Raw genomic sequence first — 25,721 nt, forward strand, 5'->3', positions numbered from 1 at the left:
ATCTTTTTAAGGTGACTGCATTCTTACCCAACAGAATGCCGTACACTGATTCGTCAGCAATGGAACTGAAACCTGAAACAAAATCCAAGACAGAAACATTCATTTTTTTTGCATTAAATTCCTTCAATGTTTTTTTTCTCCTCCACCAGGAACTTCTAGCTTTTTGCAAAAGTCTCACATGCTGCTCTTGAAAACGATCCTAGTGTTGTATTTTTAATGAAAGCAGCACACATCTTGGAAAGGAAGCAGCATGAAGAGGATAATTTGGGCGATGAAGACGTCTTTCTAACTCTGAGTGCAAACATCTGCTCTCCACTCTATAGGAGGCCAGATTTTTATATTGCAGGTCTTAAGATAGGACAGAAAAAGACCAAATGGGTGCTGCCTATAGGGATAGTTAAAAATAATAATAAAAAATAATTAATAAAAAATAATTAATAAATAAATAAAAATCTGGATTTACTAACTATCATGCCATTTGAAAAAAAAAATACTTCTATGTATACTTTAAAATCATTTTATTATGGGGTTTGGAGATGTTAAAGAATGTTTATTCTATATTTGCACACAATTTTCTTCAATGATCCGAAGCATTAAAATAGCACCAAATCTCGATTCACACGGGCTACAGCGTCAATGCTTGACTGAGGGCGTGTCTGATGTCATAGCAGCGCCAGCCAATTTAATTTGTCCACAATCGGCTATTCTCTGAGCTGGGGTATTTGCATAAAGCAATCTGATTGGCTAATGATTTCATTGGCGCTTGAAAAGTTGAGAAATCCCCAACTTCTACAGCGAGCAATGCCACTGTGCATACTTCACTTTCATAAACTCCTAAACAGTTTGTGACATGTGTAACAAAACAGTAAGGTGCTGTGGTAATACCACAAACCTATAAAACAAAATCACAAGACAGAATATGACAAAATCATGACTAGGCGGTGAAAAGAGGAGGAAAGAAGAGGCAGAAGTGCTGCTAGGGTGAGACAGACATCGCCTTCAGAGTCCTAGGTGCAGCTGGCAGGCACTATCCAGGTATAGAGGGAGAAAATGTGGCGCTGTGGCTGTATTTTGGGGTCTTTGGTTTTTTTGTAATAATAATAAAAAAAGGGAAAAAGATGCAAAACATTTTTTGTGGGAACCGGATTAACATGTCACCAAACGTAGAAGTGTGAATGTTTTTTTAAGATGTTCAGGCAGGCGTTTTAACATATAAATGCTCAGATGCTGTAAATCAGTGGTTCTCAAACTTTTTTCATCAAGTACCACCTCAGAAAAAAAATTGTCTCTCCAAGTACCACCAAAAATGAGCAGTATTGAAATACAGTAGCGTAGTAGGCCCAGTAAAGCAGCTACAACTCTGCACAGTTAAAACAACGTGGCAGATTACCTCAGAAATATAGGCTATATTTATAAATGGCATATTATATGCATAATTTTTGAGAAATTTTTAAATGTGTGTAGCATGAACATGACATATTTCATTCCTCCGCGTACCACTAGAAGGAAGCCTGCGTACCACTAGTGGTACACGTATCACAGTTTGAGAACCACTGCTGTAAATAAATATGTAAGTTGGCTCTTTTTTGTATAATAATTCTTAATCAATGAACAATAAACAAGAATAACCTGTTATATGTCTCATATTCTTTATGAAGTGACACTTTTAAGTACACTATACTTGTTACTTTATTTTCCCAAACAGTCATTTTTGGGCAGTAACGGTATCTGATTGGAATCACAAATACTATCGGATCGAATAGGAAACCAGTGGTATCGCACATCACTAAATGGGCCGTAGGAAGAGGAAATTTCAGTTTTTATTTGTTTTGATTGTTTCCTTAATCTCATTCAAATGTGGCACGTCGGGGTCACTAGAACACAGATGTTTAACATCAAAATGTCAAAGCTGGCGCTCATTTTACTAATTGGTTTTTGATTGTTTGTTTGTTTAAGAGTGAACATTCATTCATTTCGGCTAAGTCCCTTTATTAATCTGGGGTCATCACAATATACTGCCTATCTTATCCAGCATATATTTTAGGCATCGGATGCACTTCCAGCTGCAACCCATCACTGGGAAACACCCATACACTCTTGCATTTCTATCAGGTTACACACCGGCGGCTATCCACGGCGCCCAGCCACGACTCAGGACACTGTTCATATTTCTGCCAGAGCGCCATCTGAATAGTTTCATTTTAAAAAGAGTGCGAATGTGCGCGTCTGGTGTGCGATACTTTCAACTGTCATGTGTGAGCGGCGCATCCGGTGTGTGGCACCTTTACATTATAGAGAGAAGTAACAGATGAACCGAGACTGCATTCTGATCATGAAGCAGATCAATCTCTCTTTCGAGGTGTCAGTGCAGAAATGAACAGACAATAGGCCTAATAAAAAAAATTATACAATTAAAATATGGACAAAATAGCAGGTGGTCATTTCAGTAAATTTTCTCAACAGATAAAGAGCTCTCCTTAATATGTCAGCATGCTTTCACTTTCATAATCAACATGAAATCCACATTTAGCGGTAGGAATGACATCCCACCCTACTTATAATTCCGCTTCATATAGCCGTATATGTAGATATTACATATCCATAATACGTTGAGATATAATCTGGTTTGTTTGTTCTTACTCACTAAAATCGATCCGTTCCAATCCGTTCAATCGAGCCGAGACCACTTTATTCAGGCGATCTTGGACTGAGTGTTTTGGTATGGATCAGAGCGCGACTGCAGTGTTCACATGTACCAAACAAACCAAGCTAACGGGACAAATGCACCAGGTTCCGAAACAAACATCTAGGTGTGAAATATTTAGGTAAACATAACATATAATAACATAACATAAGCTAAAATAAAACAACAACAAGATAAAAAAATCTAAACTAAACAAATTTGTGATTATTTATGCACTGCTACACTACCGACAAATAGAAATAAACTTAAATTTCATTAATTTAAATGTACCTTTCAACTCCATCAACGATGGTCTCGTTTTTCTCTCCAAACCAATGCAAAAAGAAACATCAGTGAAATCTCAATTAGACCTCCTGAGCAATGAAGGAGCAACTTTGGAGCAATTAAAGCCCTTGGCAGGAATGTGTAATTTTGCACGATCGAGCCTCTGCATGTTTGTGCGCCTTTCCACAGCTCATTAATGCTTAATTACCTGCTACATCTAGGTGTTAGCCTATCATTACTGCTCCATTAATCAGAGCTTAAAACGCACTGCCCACTCAGAGCCATTAAACAACAAGCGTCAATAAGAGAGAGAAGGAGGCGGATAGAAGAGGACATCATGATAATGAAGCACCTTATGCTGAAGGGGAAAGAGAAAAAGACAGAGAAAAGCAGAGACTCCGGGCCAAAACCTGGTGAAATCATGTAGGCTGCATTTCTACACATCAGAGACGAGGCTGACGCAAAGGGTAGGCAGCTGCCAAATTAATGTTCATTTAAAGCAAATACATTTCTATATAAGATAGACTGAACATGTAACCATGTCCCTGATCTGAAATAATGTTGTAATTAATTGCAGAGGCCCAGAGGCATACATTATGTTTTAACTGTATTATTTTACCAAGTTCCCTAATGATTTGCAAATTTAGTTTTAGACTGAGTTTATGCATTTTTTGGGGGGCATGATACAGTTGAAGGCAAAATTATAAGCCCTCCTGTGAAATTGTTATTCTTTTTCAAATATTTCCCATATTATTTTTAACAGTGGAACTGAAATACTGGATCATTTCTTTTAGGTTGAATAAAATTATTTTTAAATAAAAAGTTAACTAAACTAAACACACCTGCCTAACTTAATTAACAAAGTTAAGCCTTTAAATTGCACTTTAAACTGAACACCAGTATCTTGCAAAATAACTAGTAAATTAGTATGTGCTGTCATCATGGCAAAGAGAATAATAATCAGGTATTAGAAATTAGTTTATAAAATTTTTATGTTTAGAAATGTGTTGTGAAAACTTTTTTCTATAATAAATATCACTTGGGAAATATTTTCAAAACAATAAAAATTTCCCAGGAGGGGAAATAATTTTGCCTTCAGCTGAATATTAAGCTATTCATAATTTTCAAATATTTACAATCTTGTATACAAACAAACAAACAATAAAATACTCATAATAAAAAAAACAAATAAAAAAACAAACAAACAACAACCCCGGACGAGCCCCCAATTTCAAGCTATGCGCTGTGTAACAAGTCAGTTAAATGACAGAACATTTTTGACATGGTTTTCTAAACAACTTGCAAAGTTTCAGATTGAGTTTTTTGCATTTTTTGGAGCATGGAACAATTATAATACCTCCTGTAAAATTGTTATTCTTTTTAAAAAAAAAATTACCATATAAATTTTAACAGTGGAACTGAAATACTGGACAATTTATTTCAGTTTTACGGGAATAAAATATTTTTTTAATAAAAAGTTGTCTATTGACTTGCCTAACTCAACAAACTTAGTCAACCTAATTAACGTAGTTAAGCCTTTAAATTACACTATAAACTGAATACTAGTATCTTGCAAAATAACTAGCAAAATAATATGTGCTGTCATCATGGCAAAGATAAAAGAAGTTTTTATAGATTCGTTTTTAAGACTTTTGTTTAAAATGTGTTGTAAAAACTTTTCTATACACTAAACATCACTTGGGATATATTTTCAAAACAAAAATTCCACAGGAGGGGAAATAATGTTGCCTTCAACTGTATATTCAAAGTTACAGAGAAGAATTTCCCTAATTTCCAAATATTTACAATTTTACAAACAAACTAAAAAACCAAAAAAAAAAAAAAAACCTCATAATAAAAAAAAAAAACAATCCCGGAGGAGCCCCCAATTTAGAGTTCCCTGCAGTGTAACACAAGTAAATTAAATGGCAGACCATTTTTGACAAAGATTTCTAAAAAAAAAAAAAAAAAAAAAAAAGTTTTTGTACAGTATGTCATTATGAACATGGTTTTCCAATAAAATAAGCTAACCTTAACAAAAGTAAACTAAATAAATAACTAGATAAACAGAACATATAATAACATGACAAACTAAAATAAAAAAAACAAGAAAAAAAATCTAAACTAAACACTAAAACCTGATGAAACCATTTTTTTTGGGGGGAGGGGGGGGGGGTGCATGAAACAGTTGAAGGCAAAATTATAAGGCCTCCTGTGAAAGTGTTATTTATTGTCATAAATTACATCCCACAGGTTGACTGGAATAAAAGCATTTTTTGGAATTAACAAAAATTAGGTCAATACTGTTAGCCTCTTTAATAAATGTTTTATTTTTTTTTATTGTCCAGAACAGGAGTGACCAACCCTGTTCCTAGAGATCGACCTTCCTGCAGATTTCAGTTGCAACCCATATTAAACACACCTGCCTATAATTATCAAATGCTGTTCAGGTCCTGATTAATTGATTCAGGTGTGTTTGATCAGGGTCAGAGCTGAACTCTTTAGGAAGGTCGATCTCCAGGAGCAGGGTTGAGCACCCCTGGTCTAGAACAAGCCAAAGTTGTCCAATGAACTAAATTAAATAGTCCCTTTAACCTAATTACCAAGGTTAAGCCTTTAACATGAACTTTAAACTGAATACCAGTATCTTGAAAAAAAAACAAAAAGTAAAATATTATGTACTGTCATCATGCCAATGACAAAATAAATCAGTTATTAGAAATGAGTCGTTAAAACATTAATGTTTAAAAATGTGTTGAAAAAAAAATCTTGTTTATGCTAAACATCACTTGGGAAATACTTTCAAAGGAATTTAGGATTTCACAAATCTCCAAATATTTACAATCTTACATACAAAAAACTAACAAAAAATACTGATAATAAAAAAATAATCATCCCGGACGAGCCCCCAATTTCAAGTTTTTGAAGGCATATGAAGGCATCATTTAAAGAAATCAAAAATAAAGCAAAATCAGAGATCAAAAGGTTTTTACATGTAAACTGGCATTAGACTCCTTAATGTCCTTATTTAGTATTTACAATATTTCCCACACATCTAAAATAAAAACAGGTTAACATAAATAACATAAAAAATGGTTCCCATATCTTTACTTTAGTTAAATGTAATGTGTTATATTTTAATTCATGTTCAAATCTACACAGCAAAATATGGGGTCTCAAAACAACTCTATGGGTGTTAATTTCAACACTTTGAAAGTGTCTCATGGGGTCCACTCAAAACAGAGTTAAATCAACACTTTCAAAAGGGTTGGCACATTGACACCGAAGTAAGGGTTAATTTTAACTCTGGGCAGAGTTAAAAAATGTAACTATATTTAACACCGCCTGGTGTAATATATTATTTTATTCAACTCTCTTGAGTGTAAATATGGTAAAAAGGTCAAATAGACTGTAAATTACAAAAGAAAAACATTTTATTTGAAAACATTCACTACTTCAACAATTCATTCAGTTTTTAAAATGCAACAATGTCAAATATGCTTTAAATGTTTTATTAGTACAGACAGTATCAACAACATATGTATGACCAGTGCTCAAAAAGGCTGTTTCAGTCCTTTGGTCCAAACTTGATGTTTCATTAGAGCAATTTGAAAGTTCAGTATATCGTCACTCAATAGTTTTCTTCTGAACGCATAGTTTTCTTATGAAATCACATTTTAAACAACTTGGCGTGCAAATCTTTCACTTCTGGTGTTTCCTTGGTCCTCCATATCAAACACAGCAGTTTAAATGAAGGTATAAATGCTGTAAACTTGTGTGAAAACAAACTGGAGCTAGGAAATCTCATCAAGCATGTCCTGTGAATGAAGTGCTTCCCAGCCACAGGATGACCTTTTTATCCATGACGATGTAGTAGCTGCTGATCGCTCGTCTGGTGGTTCCTGATGCACGGATATAGGGTGATGCTCATCTAAGAACTCTTCAAGACTCCAGCATGACTAAGAAAAATGTTTGAAAACAAATTGCAATCAAATTCTATGATATATTTAAAAGAACATTTAAAGTAAATAAAACATTTAAGAAATCTAAACTCACCTTTTGAAAATCTTCATGATGATCCACAACTTGACTCTCCCAGCTGTTTGAGGTGACAGGATATGGAAAAGTAGAAAAAACACATACATCACTGTTGGATCTCCAAAAACAATTAGGTTAACCACTATGACTAGAACTGGAAAAACAGGCAGCTGTCTGTCCAGAATCCTGAATTTAACACAACACTTGGAGCAAAATTTAGAGGAGCTTAAAATCTTTTATATCATTTAGTGATGCTGACTTCCCCAAAATATTGGCCACAGTGTAAAAAATATTCATAAATTTACAGTTTTCTGTAAGCGTGTGCGTGCGTGTGTGTGTGTGTGTGTGTGTGTGTGTGTGTGTGTGTGTGTGTGTGTGTGTGTGTGTGTGTTTCTTTACCAGATTCAACTTGTTGGGCCCTTTCATGTCCAGTATTGACGCCACCTTTCCTGGAGTCTAGCAGATGTTTCAGGTCCAAATATAATCTAAAATATTAGGATAAGCAGAAGAGGAAAAGTGCAAAGCAAAGAGCAAAACATTATTTAAGTAACAGTTCACCCACAATACAAAACTTATCACCTTCATGCCATTTGTTATTCTCTAATGCTCTAATACCCTCTCAGCTTATTGTGAAAATAAATACAGAACTTTATCAAACATACCTTCATTATTATCACCACAAAAATAAAAATACACCATCCGTCTCTAATCAGCCACCGTCACAGGGTTGGTGTTATTGTATAGAGAACTGTGGCTGTTAAAAAACAACAACAACACATTAGTATCTAACACATTTGCATAGCCTTTAGATAAAAAAAAAGAGAGATGAACATCACAAAGTATGCCTCAGACTTTTTCAGATATCTTTTGATTCAGATGTTGATTATTGATAATAAATCTACAAAATCAAACCTGTATCATCATTAGGCTGCTCAAATATGAATCAGTTGATTAATTTTACAGACAGGTGGCTGTTTACAACGCACTAAATTGTCTTTAATAAAAAGGAAATGTTGTGTACATGCTAAGTTTAGCCTATAGTTTTAAGCACAATATCATGCGGGAGAAAAAGCTTGACTAAGATGTTCCTGACTACAGAAATAGCCTAACTTACTTACGTCAGACATCCCGAGTTGGGAAAAGTCATTTTCGGGGGATACAGAGTTGATTTGCGGGAGGTAGCGGGAGAGATAAGTACCTGAAGAGCAATGGGATGAGTTGCGCGCGACGTACCTAAAGAGCGGTGGGGGTGACTTGCGCGCGACGTACCTGAAGAGCTGGGAGGGATGCGGTGGAGAGGGGTGTGCAAAGTGTTTAATGACCAGGCGGGAGACGCGCGATTTCCAGGAGATTATCATTCATTTGCGGGCATCTACTTGGGCATCTGGGAGTCTCTGTGCATTTGCGGGATAACGTTAACGTTAGTCCCGCAACTTCCGGGAGACTTCTGTAACGTTAAATGTCTGAGAAAGTGCAAACGCGATCATTTAAAGACATTAATGTTAACAATTCGACTTTAATGGTTGTCAACGCTTAATATAATTCAAGCGTACGTTATCACGCGAGTCTATGGACTAACAGTATATGGACGGCCACGAATGAACCAGTTTAAAAGGGCCGCGGTGTTTAAAACAACCAAATTAACATACACGAATAACAAACAATCATATGTTTTAGTCAGGAAGCCTTTTACAAGTAAGCATGTTCATTTACTCACCAGATATGTTTTAGAAACTCTCCAGAGCTCATGGAAACCGTCCTGTGTTGCCGTTAGCATCCGGGCAGAGTAGGCTAACGTTAGGCGGCTCCGGGGATCCCTCGCTAGTTTGCTTCGAATTAAAGGAGAAGTGTCGATTTTATTTTACAGATGGGTAACAACGCACAAAATGGCATTAAGCGTGACAGAAATGTGTTGAACATGTACATTAGATGTTTTTATGCACTATGTATGCGTGAGCATATATAAAAACATTCTTGAAAAGAAGTCAATAGTAATGCAGTTAAGCTAGATACACAAACGACCATGAATGAACCGCAGAAGTTTAAAATTGTCACTCCATTCTAAAGTTATTAACTTAACAATATGTTTACAACTGTATTTCCTTAAAGAAAGTCAGCAAAATACCAACATTTAGGTAGTTTGACTCACCAAATGGCGTCTGGAAAATTCTTCAGTGACTGGGGCTGCATGAATTCCCGGATGTTGGAAATAACACCACCAAGTGTTGAAAAGATAACTCCTTGATTTCGCATTGAATAAAATCAATTCTAACTTTAATTATATTCATTTATCAAAATCTAACTCTTTAACGTCAACACTTTACTCTGAAATGCTTCAACACCGAGAATTTAACTCTGATGAATTTGCTGTGTACCATTTTTATTTAAGTTTATCCCTAACTTCTGTTTATTTGCATTCACCATTTAACTGCTTAACATTTTAAAAGTTGCAGAGTCACAACACACAGCAAACCCTCACACATCAAATCGCCAGCTCTCATTGAAAACCAGCTTTATTTCTACAAAAGAGTTTCAGAGGGCAAGCATGAGCACTGCGTTTGGATCAGAGCCATGTGAGTGCGTCTGAATTAGAAAGCTGATTAATTCAATGAATAAAGAGCACAAATCCAATTGTGAGACACTTTCCAGATTCCTTCCTCTTGCCCTCCTTCTACTGCTCTTTCTATCAGGCATTTACACTAATGCATTTTCATGTTTAAATTTGACGTCTTCGCTCATACTAATATTTCCACTATGTTTCAGAATAGCTTGTTCCATCTACACGCACAACCAAAAGCACATTATAAGCTAAAAACTAGCTTTAAAATGATGTATTTAAATTTTTTTTATTCTAAAAAAAAAAAAAAAACTAACTAAAATGGATAGGAAGCAGATTTAATTTGTTAGTTACTCTAAAACCCAACCCACATGACAAATACAAGGGTAATTTAGTATAAATACTATAGTGTGACTAGGTTATAGTAAAATACTTGAATTATTCTGTTGTGGTAATTCTACAGTTACTATGGTAGTACAACAACTATAGTAATATAAACAAATTACTAAGTACTGCTGTTTTAAACAATCACAGGGTATATTATACTACACCACGGATTACTGTAGTAAAAACTAAAGTATACTGCAGTATTTATAACAATTTATCAGATAACTAATTAATTTAACAAAGAGTTACTAATTAGGTGTCACTAATTACCAAAAAATAAATAAATAAATAGAAAAAAAATTACACTGAACACCAACATAAAATGTATTTTACACTGGGCGGTGTTAAATATTGTTACATTTTTTAAACTCTGCCCAGAGTTAAAATTAACCCTAATGTCGGTGTCAATGTGCTAACACTTTTGAAAGTGTAACTCTGATCTAACTACCTTAGAGTTGTTTTGGGTCCCCATATTTTGCTGTGTAATACAACAAAAAGAGTTGTGAATACTATAATATACAGTGCTACCTCCTCGCTATAACGCGGTTCACCTTTCACGTCTTGCGGTTTCGTAGATTTTTTTGTGCAATTTGACATGCGCATTGTGTCCTGAGTCCTGATTGGCTGTAGACCATTGTCAATCAATCTCCTATGTGTCAGTTCCTTTTGACTGATTACACACACTATTTAAGCAGCACATACACTCATTCCAGTTGCCAGTTCCAGTTCCTTTCTTGTTTTCCTGTGTTTTGACCCTAGCCTAGTTTGTCTTTTTGTCCCTGTCTGCCACCTGCCTTCCGACCTCTGGCCTGTTATTCCAACCACGATTCTGGATTTTCTTTATACATCTGTTTGCATACGTGTTGACCGTGTTAATCCTGCATGTGGATCCGCACCTCTGTTGTCAGTGTCACTTCAATGGTTACAATATGGTTCAGAAATGCTGTCGCATTTACTATAAACTAAAGCATTTTTAATGTAGATGATCAAAAAAGTTTTGATAGCTTTCTGAATATTGTAAATAAACAGGAGTTTTCAAACCCAAACAGTGTCTGTGGTGTATTCACAGCATAACCGTAGCTAAAGTTGCGTGTTTTGAACTGAAAATGCACTGGTGAAGCCTCGGTTTATCTGTCTCTCCTTCGTCTCCCTTCTCTGTGTTTCTGTATTTCCCTCCACCTCAATTGCAGGCCTCATTAAACCTCTCGTCAGCAGCTCCACATCTCATCAGTCACTGCCTCATTTACACACATCCATCTGCCGGACGCTGGATCTCTCTTTTTCTGTTTTAGCATTATAGACCTGTTCACTGCTCCTGTTGCTTTGCTGTTTACGGTTCTGCCGAATTACTGAAAACTCAACGGCGTTCTGGTGGGGAGAGGTTATGTGAACTGAATAAACTGTTAAAAGCAAGTTCTTACCAACTGTGTCTACTTTGGTGGCGTTTGTGATCTCACCGGCTGAAAAACAGAAAAGAGATTGTTAATAGACAAAATAAGAGGATCTTTAAGTAGATGAAACTGCAATTAAAACATTTGTTTGGCTAATTTAAATATCAATAAATATATAGTTTTAAATATCTATTAAATATGAAACTATAAGTACAAAAAAGACACACACACAAACTGTATGTAAACAGCCTCAAATCCATGGAGACTTTAACTCAAAACAAGGAGAGGCTTAACAAACTGGACGTTTCTCATCCGAGTGTTTGTTTAAGTGGTTTTGGAAACCTCTCATTGATGCAAAGCGACAAACACGGCCCCCGTTGATCTTTACAAGTCCCCTGTAGAGCCGGGGCCCCTTGCTCCGTCAGTCGCTCCATCACTCCAACCTGCCCCGCATTCAGCCCGAGTAAACAAACAAACAAATAAACACCTGGAGCAGTTTCGCTCCCGGCGCTCCTCCAGGGGCCCCCGCTTTCAAAAGAGGTCTCTAATCTGTGGGCAATTTGTCAAAATAACGTCTTTTGTTTGTCGGCCTCAAACAGCGCTTGTCTCTTTAAGACAGGCGTGCTGACAGACGGCCCACTTGGGTCCTGATGAACGCTCTCTGATGGATTTTGCCAGATTAATGGAGCCGGGAGGCGGTGCTTGTTTTGGATGGCCGACAGGCAGTTTTCTGAATATAAAGGCTTTTGGGTTGGAACGGGGGCAGTTGACAAGTGTTTAACTAGGAAGAAACAAGTTCTTCCATTTTGGTTTACTCTGCTATCTTCTACAGTTAAATTGGTACTGTAATGCAAATGTTTATGTAGAATCCTGTACTGGACAAATGGGTGCTGTCAAATGGTATCAGTGGTTTTAGGATAATTAATAACACTTCTGTACTTGCCTTCATAGCACAGGTGCACTATAGTTTGTGTTCAAATGCATTGTTTCAATTTAATGAATAGACCCTGTGGTTCTGTCACATGGTCAAAAATGTTTTCCTTATTCTATTAACGAGTTATGGGTGTGTTTTGGGTGTAACTCATTAAAAGAATAAGGCAGGCTACTATATGTCCTGCCCTGTCTTTATGTTTCAGTTATGATTACGTCAAACATTAAATAAAAAATGCACAATTTAAGTGAAGTTTATTCATAAACAAATTTCGAAAGGATCACATGCTTATGATTGTTCGCAGCTGTTCCAACTTTAGCTAATGACTGATTATCCTATCAGACGATCCTTAACTCACTATAAATAACCAGACTTTTCTCATCTCAATATCTTCGTCTCGAAGAACCCCCCCCACCCAACCCTACTTTCCCTCCTTTCAAACGGGCGTAACGGTGGCCAGCGATTAGCGCTGTTGCCTCACAGCAAGAATGCCCCTGGTTTAATTCCTTTCCAAACCAGATGGCATTTCTGTGCGGAGTTTGCTGTTCTCCCCGTGGTCGCGTGGGTTTTTACCGGGTCCTCCGGTTTCCTCCCACAGTTCAAAAACAAGCACTCTAAATAATTAATCAAAATACATTAGCCAACCTCTGAGTACACCTTTCAGTATACATATCTGACACTTAGCTAAAAGAAGCAAGAAGGGGAGTCATCGAGATCTACCTGAGCTCAAACTCCCCTCTCGCCTTGCAACGGGAGGGAGCTCAGGGCTCGAGGATCTTATAGGCTCAGGGCTCTCTCCCGGGACAGCACGCCAAACTAGCTTTACTATCAATCATCAGCTAAGTGTAACTCTTGAAAGCAAGTTTTGAGATCTTTAAGAAGAGTTGTAGATGGACAATAGTGAATTCGCAATTACATTGCAGACTTATAAATAGAAGAACTGAACGACCATCAAAACAATGAGCCAGATAACACCAAAGCCCCCCGAGGTGAAGAAGGTAGACAACAAACTTCTACAAATGTTAATGTTAATTTATTTTTATCACAAGTAAATAAATAAATAAATAAATAAATAAATAACAGAAACAACAATATTAAAAGAAAGGAAACAAATGTTAAACAAACTGGCAAAAATTAAAAAAAAACAAACAAACATGAAATAAATAAATCAAAAAGGCAAAACAAGGCAAGAGAATACATGAGAGGAACCACACAAAAAAAAACAAAAAAAAAACAACAACAAAAAAAACCAAAAACAAAACAAAAGCAAAGCAAAGCAAATCCAAAATAAAACTAAAAACTATTTAAGTAAAATAAAAGATTAGAAACCCTGTTGCTGGAAAGTGGTTGTCAAGCACTTGAACAAGTTTTCCCCTTTTGGCCTGGCTGCATCATTTTAATTAATTTAGTTGTATTCTGCATTGCACAAATAAGCGCAGTTAAATGGTGTTTATAAATGTCCCTTTTGCATCAAAACAAAAGAAAACAAAAAACAAATGACAAACCAGAACAAACCAGACAGAAAAAAACTAAACTAATTAGTTATTCAAGAAAAACAAAGTAAAACAAGAGAGAAAGCGAAAGAGAGGGATATGCAAAACAATTATATATGGAAAAAGCCTTACAAAGCAAAAGACAAACAAAAAAAAAAATAGGGAAAAAATACAGCAAAGTAAAACAAATTAGGACAGAAAACTAGCAAAAAAAAAAAAAGTCTAAAAAACAAAAGTAAAAGACAAAAACAAAACAAAATTCAAAACAAAAAGAAAACAAAACAAAAAGAAAAGCAAAAACAAAACAAAAAAATATATGAGAGAGAAACAAAACAAAAATCAAATGTAAAATGCAAGTGAATGAATGAATGAACAAATGATCAAACGAATGAATGAAGGAATAAATGAACCAACGAACGAACGAACAAACCAATGAATGAATGAATGAATGAATAAACGAACAAACGAATGAAAGAATGAAATAATGAACGAACAATAAACAAATGAATGAATGAATGAATGAATGAATGAATGAATGAATGAATGAATGAATGGATGGGAATTAGGAAAAGCAAACCAACTAGGTTAATTTTGCTTAAAATTTGTTTATTAGTTAAATTAGTTTATCATATTTTGGTCTAACAATGAATGAATGAATGAATAAATGAATTAATGAATGAATGAATGAACGAACAAATGAATGAATTAATGAATGAACAAACGACTGAATTCATGAAAAAAATAACAAATGAATGGATGAATTAATTATTTAATTAATTCATTCATGGGAGTTAGCAAAAGCAAAATCAACTACGTTAATTTTATGTTCAAAATTAGTTCACCGAACATATTTATGGTCTAACAATGAATGAATGAATGAATGAATGAATGAATGAATGAATGAATGAAAGAACAAACAAACAAATGCAGGAATGAATGAATAAACAAATGAACAAATGAATGAATGAATGAATGAACACACGAACAAATGAATGCATGAACAAGGAATAAATGAATGAAAAAAATACAGAATGAATGAATGGATGAATGAATGGATGAACGAACGAACAAACAAACAAACGAATGGGCATTAGGTAAAGCAAATCAACTAGTTTATTTGTGTCAAAAAATCTAAATTAGTTTATCAAGCATATTTAAGGTTTAACAAAGAATGGATGAATGAATAGACAAATTAATGAATTGGAATAAAGTAAAGCAAATAAACCAGGATAATATTTAGTTCAAAATCAGTTTATCAAACATATTTAAGGTCTAACAATGAATAACTGTCACATACTGAACTCACTCTGCAGACCAGTTTTAATAACTGAAAGAGAAGCTGACAACAAGAAAATGAGAATTGTCTCTTAACAATACATCCCTACTGAATAAAACCCACACAGATTTAACTTTTTTTATCTGCAAACTTAGGCCTCCAAAGTGCATTGTGTCGTTTTATTCCTAGGCAGTTTTTTTAACCTCCTCAAGTGCTGGGTTGGTTTTTAACAGCCCATCAATATAAAATGTCCCAACATTTACAGAATCCGAATCCTCCGTGCTGGAATTGGTAGCATTGGTTTTTAAGGCTTTGTTGTATTATTGATGTATTTTTCCCCTTAGTGGGGGAAATGGCTCCAAATGACTTTTAAGCCTCGCCGTCTTTCCATTTCTGGTTATTCCATTTCTTACATAAGAGTTGAAATGGAAAGATGAGAAAAACATATTTCTTATTTATAAAGTGAAGTAGGAATTGATAGATGTAAGAAATGAGAATGACAGTGGCCAAGCGGTGAGTACACAGGAGTTTCCGCCGCTAACATAAAAATATCACGTGTTGGGAGTGTTGACCCGTATGGAGTCTAAAAATGCGGAGAAAAACACACAAAAAAAGAGTGCTTTCTTTCCTTCCAGTGTTATTACGCATATACTATTTGCAAGTTTTTTTTTTATCACTAGACTTCAAAAAAACATCCATAAATTAGCAGTTTTGTGATTCATGTTGTATTTGTATTTTTCCTCGTTTATTTATGTAATTTAATCTAATGTGAATTTATATAGCTCATTTATGGCCATACACCCAAAGTGCTTTACAATCATGAGGATGGACCCTTCACACCACCCCCAGTGTGCAGCACCAGCTATTGGTGGAGTGGAGAGACAGTAATACTGCCAATTCAGTAGATGAGAATGATTGACAAAATAATTGATAATATATATTATATAATATTGAAAAATATTGATAATAGTTTGATATGATATATTGTCTCTCTGTTAATGCTGTATATTACAGTACAAAACCTTGTAATAGACTACCAGTAAATATTCTGTTATATTTACACATTTATTTCTAGTTGTTTATTATTTCTTATATATTATATAATTTCAAATAACTAAACTGTCTTTAAAAGTCACTGGTTTACTGTACAGTTAAATTGTCAACATCAAAAGTCTACAGATCAGAGATCAAGGTCCCATAATACAACTCACAACCATAAATACATGGAAAACACTTTTTTTTTTATTTGTCAAGAAAATCATTAGTTTTATTTCCATCTGAAGGTATTTACATGTTTTAATAGATGTTTATACCAATTTAAAGTCAACTGAAGCCACTTCAATAATGTTTTGTCATGATTCAGGTCAGATGAGAAGTGCAAATTACAAAATTCAAAGCAAAGTAAAACTAAATAGTAAAAATAAATAAATAAATAATAAAAACAAAGCCAAAAAGGACCAACAAAACAATTAAAAAACAAAAAGCAAAGCAAAGAGAGACAAAACAATAAAAAAAACAAAGCAAACAAGTAAAGCAAATCATATCAAAGATGGTAAACAAAAAACAGAACACCAAAAAAACAAAAACAAAAAACAAAGCAAAACCATTACTGTTGACCCATAAAGAAACACAAACATGCAAAGAACAATAATAATAATAAAAACAGTCAATTAGCTTGCTAGATTGTTTTTTTGCTAATGCACTATTTGGAGGATTTCCCCCTTTCAACCTTGTTTCTAACTAGTTGTTTGAGTTGGCAAAGAAAGTAACTCATTTTAGTAACTTCTGAGGGTAATTACAATTAATAGATGTTTATACACAAGTAAACAAAGGATTTACAGTCAATGGACGCTGCGCAATATCAAACTGTGATGCTTCATGTCGGCCAAAAGTACAATGTTTCTTTGCTTTTAATTGTTTGGTTTAAGACTTTAGACTTCATTTAATGAGTGGAGGGCCACCGTGTGTAATGGGAAGCGTGTGATGTTAGCATTAGCTTTCTGGCACACGGGGTCGGAAACCTGCAGTTACTGCCATCGAGGGTAATGGAAGTAAACAATCACCCATCGGGAGCACTGAGAGACTTTTAATGAACGTGTGTATTAAGGAAAAGACTGTATGTGTTTGACTGCATTGGGAAAGAATGTTCCGGGTTCAATACAAGTTAAACATCTGCGACGATTATGACTCAGCACTTAATTGGTGAAAACAAACATAACTTGCAGTAATATGTTTACTATAGACGAGCAGTTGGAGCAATTATGAGTTCACAGCTTGTGATTTTGTTCGAGGGAGATGATTTCGATAAATGTGATGGATTTCAATACCTAAATAGTAATAAACACCAATTATTTTACAGGAAAATATATTATATGAGCTGTAGAGATGTGTTTGTTGTGTAAGCAAAATGGGTACAAAACAGCCTAAATGATTTTCTGAAGAATGCTAAATGCTAAATGGCCGAATCTAATCTTAATAGTGCCCTATTGTAATAGCTGTCATTAGCAATAGCATCAGAAATGGACATGCAGATGATAATTGTGAGGTCAAGTTTGCATAATGCTACATTAATAAGGTTAACCATTGAAAATAACATAAGGATTCAGATCATTGCTACAAAACTAGCAATTAACTGGACACAATTACTCACCTCAAAGACTAAATATGATTCTAACTTATTTTGAGTAAACTGAAGTACAAAACAGTCTAAATGATTCTACTGTGGTTATAGAGCTTAATGTTTTCAATTGGGAATGTTCTGCTAAGGGAAAGTGTTTTTTTGGCTGTATAGCGATCTTGAAAGTGATCGTTGGTAAACATTTATATTAGCATTAGCATTAGTCTCAGAGAAATTGACCTGTATGTGGTAATTATTTGGTCTTCACTAGCATACTAGAGCAGGCACGTGCACACATAGAGCTCAACCTGTGCAGTGCACATGCCATTTTTAGTCTTGGATAGAAAATGCCCTTCCAAAATGATCAAAAGTGCCCCCGCTACGCCGCACACCCTCGGTCCTGCGACAACACCGCTCTTGAGTACGCGCGCGACAACACAGCTGATCAGAACGCACGCGACAACACCGCTCTTCAGTACGCGTGCAACAACAATAAATGTTTGATAAATAACCCTAACCCTAACCCTAAATTAAAATAAAAGCTACATCACATACATAACAATTAAAACATAAGGCAAACCCCTCAACATTAAAAAGGCTCAAATGCTAAAGAACACAGATGCATGGAGTTTCAAATGCTTTTTAAAAACAGACAGAGTTGGAGCATGTCTGATGTGGGGTGGAAGCCTGTTCCAGAGTTTTGGTGCGATAACAGCAAAAGCTCAATTTTGGGAAAATGTTTTTGAAAATTTGTAAAAATGTAACTACACTAAGGGTAAATTTTCTACCCTTTCGTTGTGTTCATGGCTGTTTTTGCCCCTTTGACTTCCATTATAAAGTTTTTGATTGCAAAGCCATGACACCATATAATTATGATTATGACACAAATAATCATGTGTTCTTGGTTGTTGATGGTTTTCCATGTTGGGAGGAGATACAAGTTGTAATTTCTTTTTTTCTATACGTTAGAAAGTGGCAAAGGGTAGAGAGTACCAAAAAGTAGAGAGTACCAAAACTATTCTAGAGATCTACTGTAAAAATATCAATTACCTGACAAAATTCTTCACCTCGATGTCTCTTAACATGATTTTTGTTTAATTTTAGTAAACTGAAGTACAAAATTCCAATTTTTTTGTGGTAATTGAGCTTAGCAAATTAAATTTGAAAAATTCTGCTAAATTGCTGAATGAAAGTGATTTTTGGCTGTATAGTGGTCTCATAAGTGCCCATCTGTAAACATTTATATTAGCATTAGCATTAGTCTCAGAGAAATGGACCTGCATGTGGTAATTACGTTTTTTTTTTTTTAATAGCATGCTAGTATCAGGTTTTGGTATACAATACTTTATTAACCCTTGTGTGCTGTTGGAGATGTTTTCATTCACTCTGGCGGGATTTGGAGTCTTAATTTGCCCTCAAGTTTCTCTTTGTTTAGCAAATGGAATGATTTTTGCTGCCGAATCTTATTTTGACCCATATTCTGGGAAAACGCTTTGAAAATTTGTAAGTATTTAACTATACACTCTGGGTACCTTTTCTACCCTTATATTATGTTTGTGGCTGTTTTTGCCTCTTTGACTTCTATTATAACACTTTTGATTGCAAAGCCATGAGATCATATAATCCCGCATTCTTGATTGTTGCTGGTTTTTCAATGTTCATGTCTGGTGACTGGGCTGGCCAATCCTGGAGCACCTTGACCTTCTTTTTTTTTTTTAGCACGCTAGTGTCAAGTTTCTGCATACAATACTTTATTAACCCTTACAAAGTGTTAGGGATATTTCTATCCACTCTGAAGTGATCTTGGGTCTTATCTGGCTACAACTTTCTCTGTGTTTCAGCAAATGGAATGATATTTTGGTGCTAAATCTTTTTATTTTTTTATTTTTTTTACATATTTTTGGAAAATGCTTTGAAAATTTGTAAATGTTCTAGGTAAATTTTTTACCCTTTCATTGTGTTTGTGGCTGTTTTTGCCCGATTGACCTCCATTATAATGTTTTTGATTGCAAAGCCATGACACCATATAATTATGATTATGACAAGTGTTCTTGATTGTTGATGATGTTTTTCCATGTTAGGAAGAGATACAAGTTGTAATTTTTTTGTAGAGAGTAGAGAGTACCAGAAAGTAGAGAGTACCAAAACTAATATAGAGATCTACTGTAAAAAATATCTATTAACCTGACAAAATTCTTCAGTATACTTAAGTACAAAATTCAAATCAGTTTAAATTATTTTCTGTGGTAATTGAGCTTACCTAATAAATTGGAAATTATCTACTAAATTGCTGGATGAAAGTGTTTTTTGGCTGTATAGTGATTTTGAAAGTGCCGGTTTGTAAACGCTTATATTAGCATTAGCATTGGTCTGAGAAATGGACCTCTATGTTGTAATTATTTGGTCTTCACTAGCATGCTAGTTAATTTACTGTATATAATACTTAATTAACCCTTATGTGCTGTCTGGGATAATTTGATCCACTATGAGGTGATTTTGTGTCTTAATTTGGCCACAATTTTCTCTCAGTTTTAGCAATTGGAATGATTTTTGGTGACAAATCTTGTTTTGAAATATTTTGCCATGACACCATCTAATCATGCGTTCTTGATTGTTGATGGTTTTCCATGTTGGGAAAAGATACTAGTATTTTTCTAGAGAGTACCAAAACTACTTTAAAGATCTACTGTGAAAATATCAATTAATCTGACAAAATTCTTCTCCTCGACGTCTCTACGTATGATTTTTGTTTAATCTCAGTAAACTGAAGTAAAAAAAAATCACATCAGTTTAAATGATCTTCTGTGGTAATTGAGCTTAGCGAAATAAATTGGAAACTTTCTTGCTAAATTGCTAAACGAAAGTGTTTTTGGCTGTATAGCAATCTTTAAAGTGCCCGTTTGTAAACGTTTATATTAGCATTAGCGTTAGTCTCTGAGAAATGGACCCGCGTGTGGTAATTGTGGGGTCTTTACTGAAGTTGCCTATATGATTTAAAGTGTATTAATGTGCGACTTCCACTCTCGCTCAACCAGCGTGAGAGACAGTGAGAAATTAAATAGAGCCATAAGACAGAGCCATAAGTTCATCCCCCGTGGAAGTCATTTGTACCCCCTCCGTTCTGCTCATAAAACCATCACCTAATAGTCTCTCGCTCTGTCTCTCACACAAACACACGCAGGGAGATACACACTTCAGATAAATCACAATGACAAGATGATTGGTTGGGGGGTAAAAAAGCTTAAAGAGGCTGTAATATTTTCCTCAGAGAGATGAAAGTGACTTTTTCTTTTCTAGCGCACATAAAAAGAAAAAATGACTAAGCTAACATACATACTGGATGTACATACTCAGAATCGAACTATTCTTGCTAAAAAACTTGCTATTAAATAGGTTTCAGTGAATATGAATATATCTTAAGGTGACTCTAGAGTTATGCTAACATGCTAAGTATGCTAAGTTGTTTTTTTTCTTTCTTATTTTTTCCTCAGAGAAGATTGGACAAGTGTAATTCTGATTAACAGAAAACATTTTTTACCATGATTTAGAGAGAACACCTGATAATGGCATTTAGAGTATAAAATCATTGGAAGACATAATAAAAGTCTCATGTTTTAGCCACAAATGCTAATTAACTGCCATTTTTACACTACCTGTTTTAGGAACAACAAATAATATTTTGACTTAGTTGATCATTTGGTATTAGAAGTGGCTTTTATGAAAGGTAAAGGCCTCTAGATTACACTTATTTTACCTAAATAAAATATGATTATGTCTTGATTTTTAATTATTTAGTTAGAACAGTAAGGTCTGACTTTGCTTAGACAAAAGTCTTGTCTTCACAGAAATAATGCACTGTATAGAATATGAAGTCATGGTGCAGTGGAAAAATAATTAATATTGTGTTTGACTCCCATGAGCTTGGAGAACTGCATCCATACATCTCTGAAATGACTCAAATAACTTATTAATAAAGTCAACTGGAATGGCAAAGAAAGCATTCTTTTAGGACTCCCCGAGTTTATCAAGATCCTTTGGATTCATCTTCAGTGCTTCCTCCTTCATCTTACCCCAAAGATGCTCAATAATGTTCATTTCTGGAGACTGGGCTGGCCAATCCTGGAGCACCTTGACCTTCTTTCAGTAATGTTGATGTGGAGGCTGAATTATGAGAAGGAGTGCTAACCTGCTAAAGAATTTGCCCTCTCCGGTAGTTTGTAATGTAATGGGCAGCACAAATGTCTTAATACGTCCCATACTATCATGACACCAGACAGAGCGGATGCAAGTGCAAGTAATGTTTAATAAGACAAAATGTGTATCAAAGGATACCAAATGGCTTGTACCCGGAGAACATGAGAAGTTCGAAACAAAGAATGCCAACAGGCCAAACAAAGTCGTCATCCGATGAACAGACAACAGAGAATCCTGAGATGAACAGACAGGGACAAGAACAAACAAAGGACTGATAACCAGCAGTAACCACAGGCTAAAATATATAGCCAGTGAAACAGGGATCAGCTGGAGAATGATTAAGTCAGCTGATAACATCAGCTGATTCGATAGCACGGTCAACACAAAAAAGTAAACAAACAAACACTGTCGCACACGACAACACACATGGCATGACGCACAACATATAGAAGAATCACACAGATCCATAAACCGTGACACATACTGAATGTAACCCCAAACCATGATTAAGCCTTAACCAAACTTGACTAATTTCAATGAGAATCTTGGGTCCATGCGGGGTCCAATAGGTCTTTTGCAATTCTTGTGATAATTGGGATGCAGTTCAACAGATGATTCATTAGAAAAATCTACCTTTTGCCATGCACTTTTCCAAATGACTATAAGTCATGTTATTATTTGCTGCTTTTGCAACTGGGATTGACGACAAAACTTTTGTCAGGTAGTGTATACTCTGGGGATTTACCTATTTCTTAGCATTAATTTGTATTAATATTATTAAATAATTATTTTTATAGTATTAGAGCACAGGTCAAAATATGTTGTTTAATATTGACATAAATATGTTACACTGAATTACAATGGAACATTGTTTGACCAGATAAAATAAGAGTGTCTTTAAACACATGTCTATAGACTGTTTTCACGTGGCTGCCATTTTCAAAAGCGAAATCGAGGCTGCGGTGGGAAGAAACCCGAAAGTATCATTGGGAGTTACATAGGAATGTTGTGTAACTGGCTATATATCTTATCAACGAAGAGAAAGTGACACAAATTTATCATTTCACCACCTTCCGGGTGATCCGAAGGTCTGTTCTGAATGAATGGTGAATATAAAAAGGATAGAGCTCATTTTCAGCTAAGTTAAGGGAAAGTGCACTATAGCTAACGTTTTCTGTGCCAAAAACACGTTTTAGATGCCATGTATCAAATTCTAGTAAATGAACTGATTTTTTCATTATATTAGACTCGTCACAATACTGAATTAAAAGAAAAAAACGTACATTTTTGTTAACATTTAAGGCACTGTTGATGGCTTTCTTAAAACAGCGCTGATTAGCCATTGTGTTTACGTGTTTAACAGAATTGATTGTGATTGGCTGAGAAGGTCATCAGTTCACCCACCGCTGTTTACCGAGCAGAAAACACAGACAGACGAGCGATCCGCTTGATGACTGGACTGATCTTCAAGGCTGCCTCTCGCTCCAGTCTCCGTGTATCTGTGGTTGCACTGGGTGAAGAGCAGTAAACTGAGTGCAAACCAAAGACAGATACTCGAAGACTGAAGTGTAAAGCAGCCGTGAAGATCAGTCCAGTCATTAAGCACTCAGCAGCGCTTCCATGTTAGCGGGAAATAGCCGGATTTAAAACTTCAGTACCGGGACAACAGTATTACAGACAACACGAGGGTGTGCTGCAGAGGACTGCAGTGTTTTATCACTCACCGGGTTACATAGGCTGAAGCAGGAAAGCGTCCTCAAGGTGTTTAACTAGTGCCATGAACTTAAGCCTAGTAGGACACTTAAGCGTATCACTGAGATTGTGATTTTGTTTGATGCTAAATTGCTTTTAATTGTTTAAAATAAACTTACTGAATGATATTAAAGTGATGTTTACACCGTTTCTGCATTTTGAAATCTCGGCAACAGCTGGAGGTTTGTATTACACAGCATGTTACTGCACTGTTTACTGTCCTATACTTTCGGGTTTTTCCCACCGCAGCCTCAACTTGGTTCTTTAAAATTGCGGCCACATGAAATAAGCGTATAGCTCTTCATATGAAATATAAGACCATGTCTCCACTTCACTTCCTAATCTGCAATTGCCTCTTTGAATATCACACTAACTGTACAAAAAAAAAAAAAAAATAAATAAATAAATTAATACTAATACTACTAATACTTCCCTTCTTAGACTTTACAGACCTGAAACTTGCCTATAGCACTTATTCATTGTTGCTCTTAATTGTGTAAATTGCTTCCTTGTCCTCATTTGTAAGTCGCTTTGGATAAAAGCGTCTGCTAAATGACTAAATGTAAATGTAAATGTAAATAAGACACTTTACTTGCATTTAATTTCTTAGTTTTGCATTGAAATCTTAGTTTCAGTTTTTTATAAATAGTTTTAGACAACAGAGATGAACTTCATAATGCATGTATGCATATAATTCTGCCATACAAATGTTGACAGGCTTTAGGCATGCTATAGTGTCACGTTTACATATATACGTAAGTAATAAAATAAATATGAAAATGGTTATGTTGAAACTAACATGTTGACATGTTATGTTGAAAACATGTTGACAGCATTAGTCACCCCTTTTTTATTTTCACATTTATTTAAAACATCCGGCACTTTGCTTACATTTAAAATCATCAATTGAATAAAAACTAGTTGTAACTATTTAAGTACATCAAGGTTATTTGCTCAACAGACTCAAAGGTCTTTTTGCTCAGTCAACAGTGGCCAGTTTGGGCCATTTTATTTAACAATTTCGTTTTAAGGTCACTCTGAGGTGCTAAAGCAAGTTACCCAAACACTTTTTTCCCCCCACATCACATCTGCTTGTTTGAGAATGTGCCCATTGTGTCTCATCATTAATTGAACCACTTCAGAAATAATCGTCCTGATTTCGGCCTCACAGATACAGTAAGTCCACTTTAAAAAGCCTGAGTGAGTAAATCTGTCGCTTTCTTTTACATTGTGCCAGAGCTAATGAGAAAAAAAACGAGAGCATCTGTCAAATGTGTGGAACTCTGTGCCCCAGAATTACCGCCAATATATGTGTGTAAATGAGTAGGTTTGCCTGTGCCCAAATAAGACCAGCTGTAGAATTCAAGGTCTTCACTGGCTCATAGTGACACTGTATAAGGTCCTCAGAGAGCCAATGAGACTCCTTTGCGTGCCACGATGACAGCTGGGAAAATGATGGCTCAGATAAATTAATAAACCTCAAGAAGAAAGAGAATGCTCCATCTAAATCAGGCCATGTCTCGTATGATGAGCTTATATGCTTTATTAAAAGCATACTGTACTCATCTTTAAAGCGCAAAACAGGCAGAAACTAGTTCCAAGAGCCATGATGCCAACGGTTTCAAGTTCATATCTGTGTGAAATCACAGTCAGACATCCCTTTTTCATTGATTCTTAGCCGTTTCGAGTCGTGTGGAATCATGGGATACGGTTCAAAAAGGAAGATGTGAAATGTTCCAGAGCTCGCATCGTCTCAAATTCAGCTCATTACTCGGAGAACGTTTGCCAGCTCGCTCTAATTGTCATTTCCCATTTAAGAATGTCAAAACATAGCGGCGGCAGTCATTGTTAGCGCTAGATAACGCGAGCAGTCGTGAACCTGAGAACATGGATTCCTGCCGCAGCTCTTTGTGTTAAATTAGATCTCGGAGCGATGGCACATTGTGCTCGCGACGCTCAAACATGTTGATGCTCAGGGACTGTTCTCAGAAAGAGCACTCGTCAGTAAGAATATGGTGCGTTGTTTTAACAGTTTACATAACGAATGGGATTCCAGTGAGAAAAACTTTTCGAAGCTCGTTTTTGTGGCCATCACCTAGCAACATGCTAAAAGCATA

The 25,721-nt window shown here is 35.4% G+C and overlaps 1 protein-coding gene and 1 long non-coding RNA gene across 3 annotated transcripts in view; both read right to left on the bottom strand.

Annotated features, from left to right (window-relative positions):
- The window catches only part of LOC147831522 (uncharacterized), a 64,546-nt gene that overhangs the window by 9,861 nt on the left and 28,964 nt on the right, over positions 1-25,721 (bottom strand). For both annotated transcript variants that reach the window (XR_015521779.1, XM_087304090.1), the window contains exons 4-5: positions 11,372-11,410; positions 28-72 (exon numbers count right to left, since the gene is read on the bottom strand). Coding sequence is in view for 1 of the 2 variants with exons in the window: in XM_087304090.1 (XP_087160216.1) it covers positions 28-72; positions 11,372-11,410 (84 nt within the window). In the remaining variant the exon portion in view is untranslated. The remainder of the gene's footprint in view (positions 1-27; positions 73-11,371; positions 11,411-25,721) is intronic.
- On the bottom strand, positions 6,791-8,796 carry LOC147838464 (uncharacterized). Its single transcript, XR_015521785.2, has 5 exons — positions 8,724-8,796; positions 7,669-7,760; positions 7,406-7,491; positions 7,025-7,067; positions 6,791-6,927 (listed from the first exon to the last, which is right to left on the bottom strand). It is a non-coding gene; the product is annotated as an uncharacterized LOC147838464 (long non-coding RNA).

This window comes from Danio rerio, chromosome 22 (assembly GCF_052040795.2).
Source record: "Danio rerio strain M-AB ecotype USA chromosome 22, GRCz13ab, whole genome shotgun sequence".
Taxonomy (NCBI): Eukaryota; Metazoa; Chordata; class Actinopteri; order Cypriniformes; family Danionidae; genus Danio; species Danio rerio.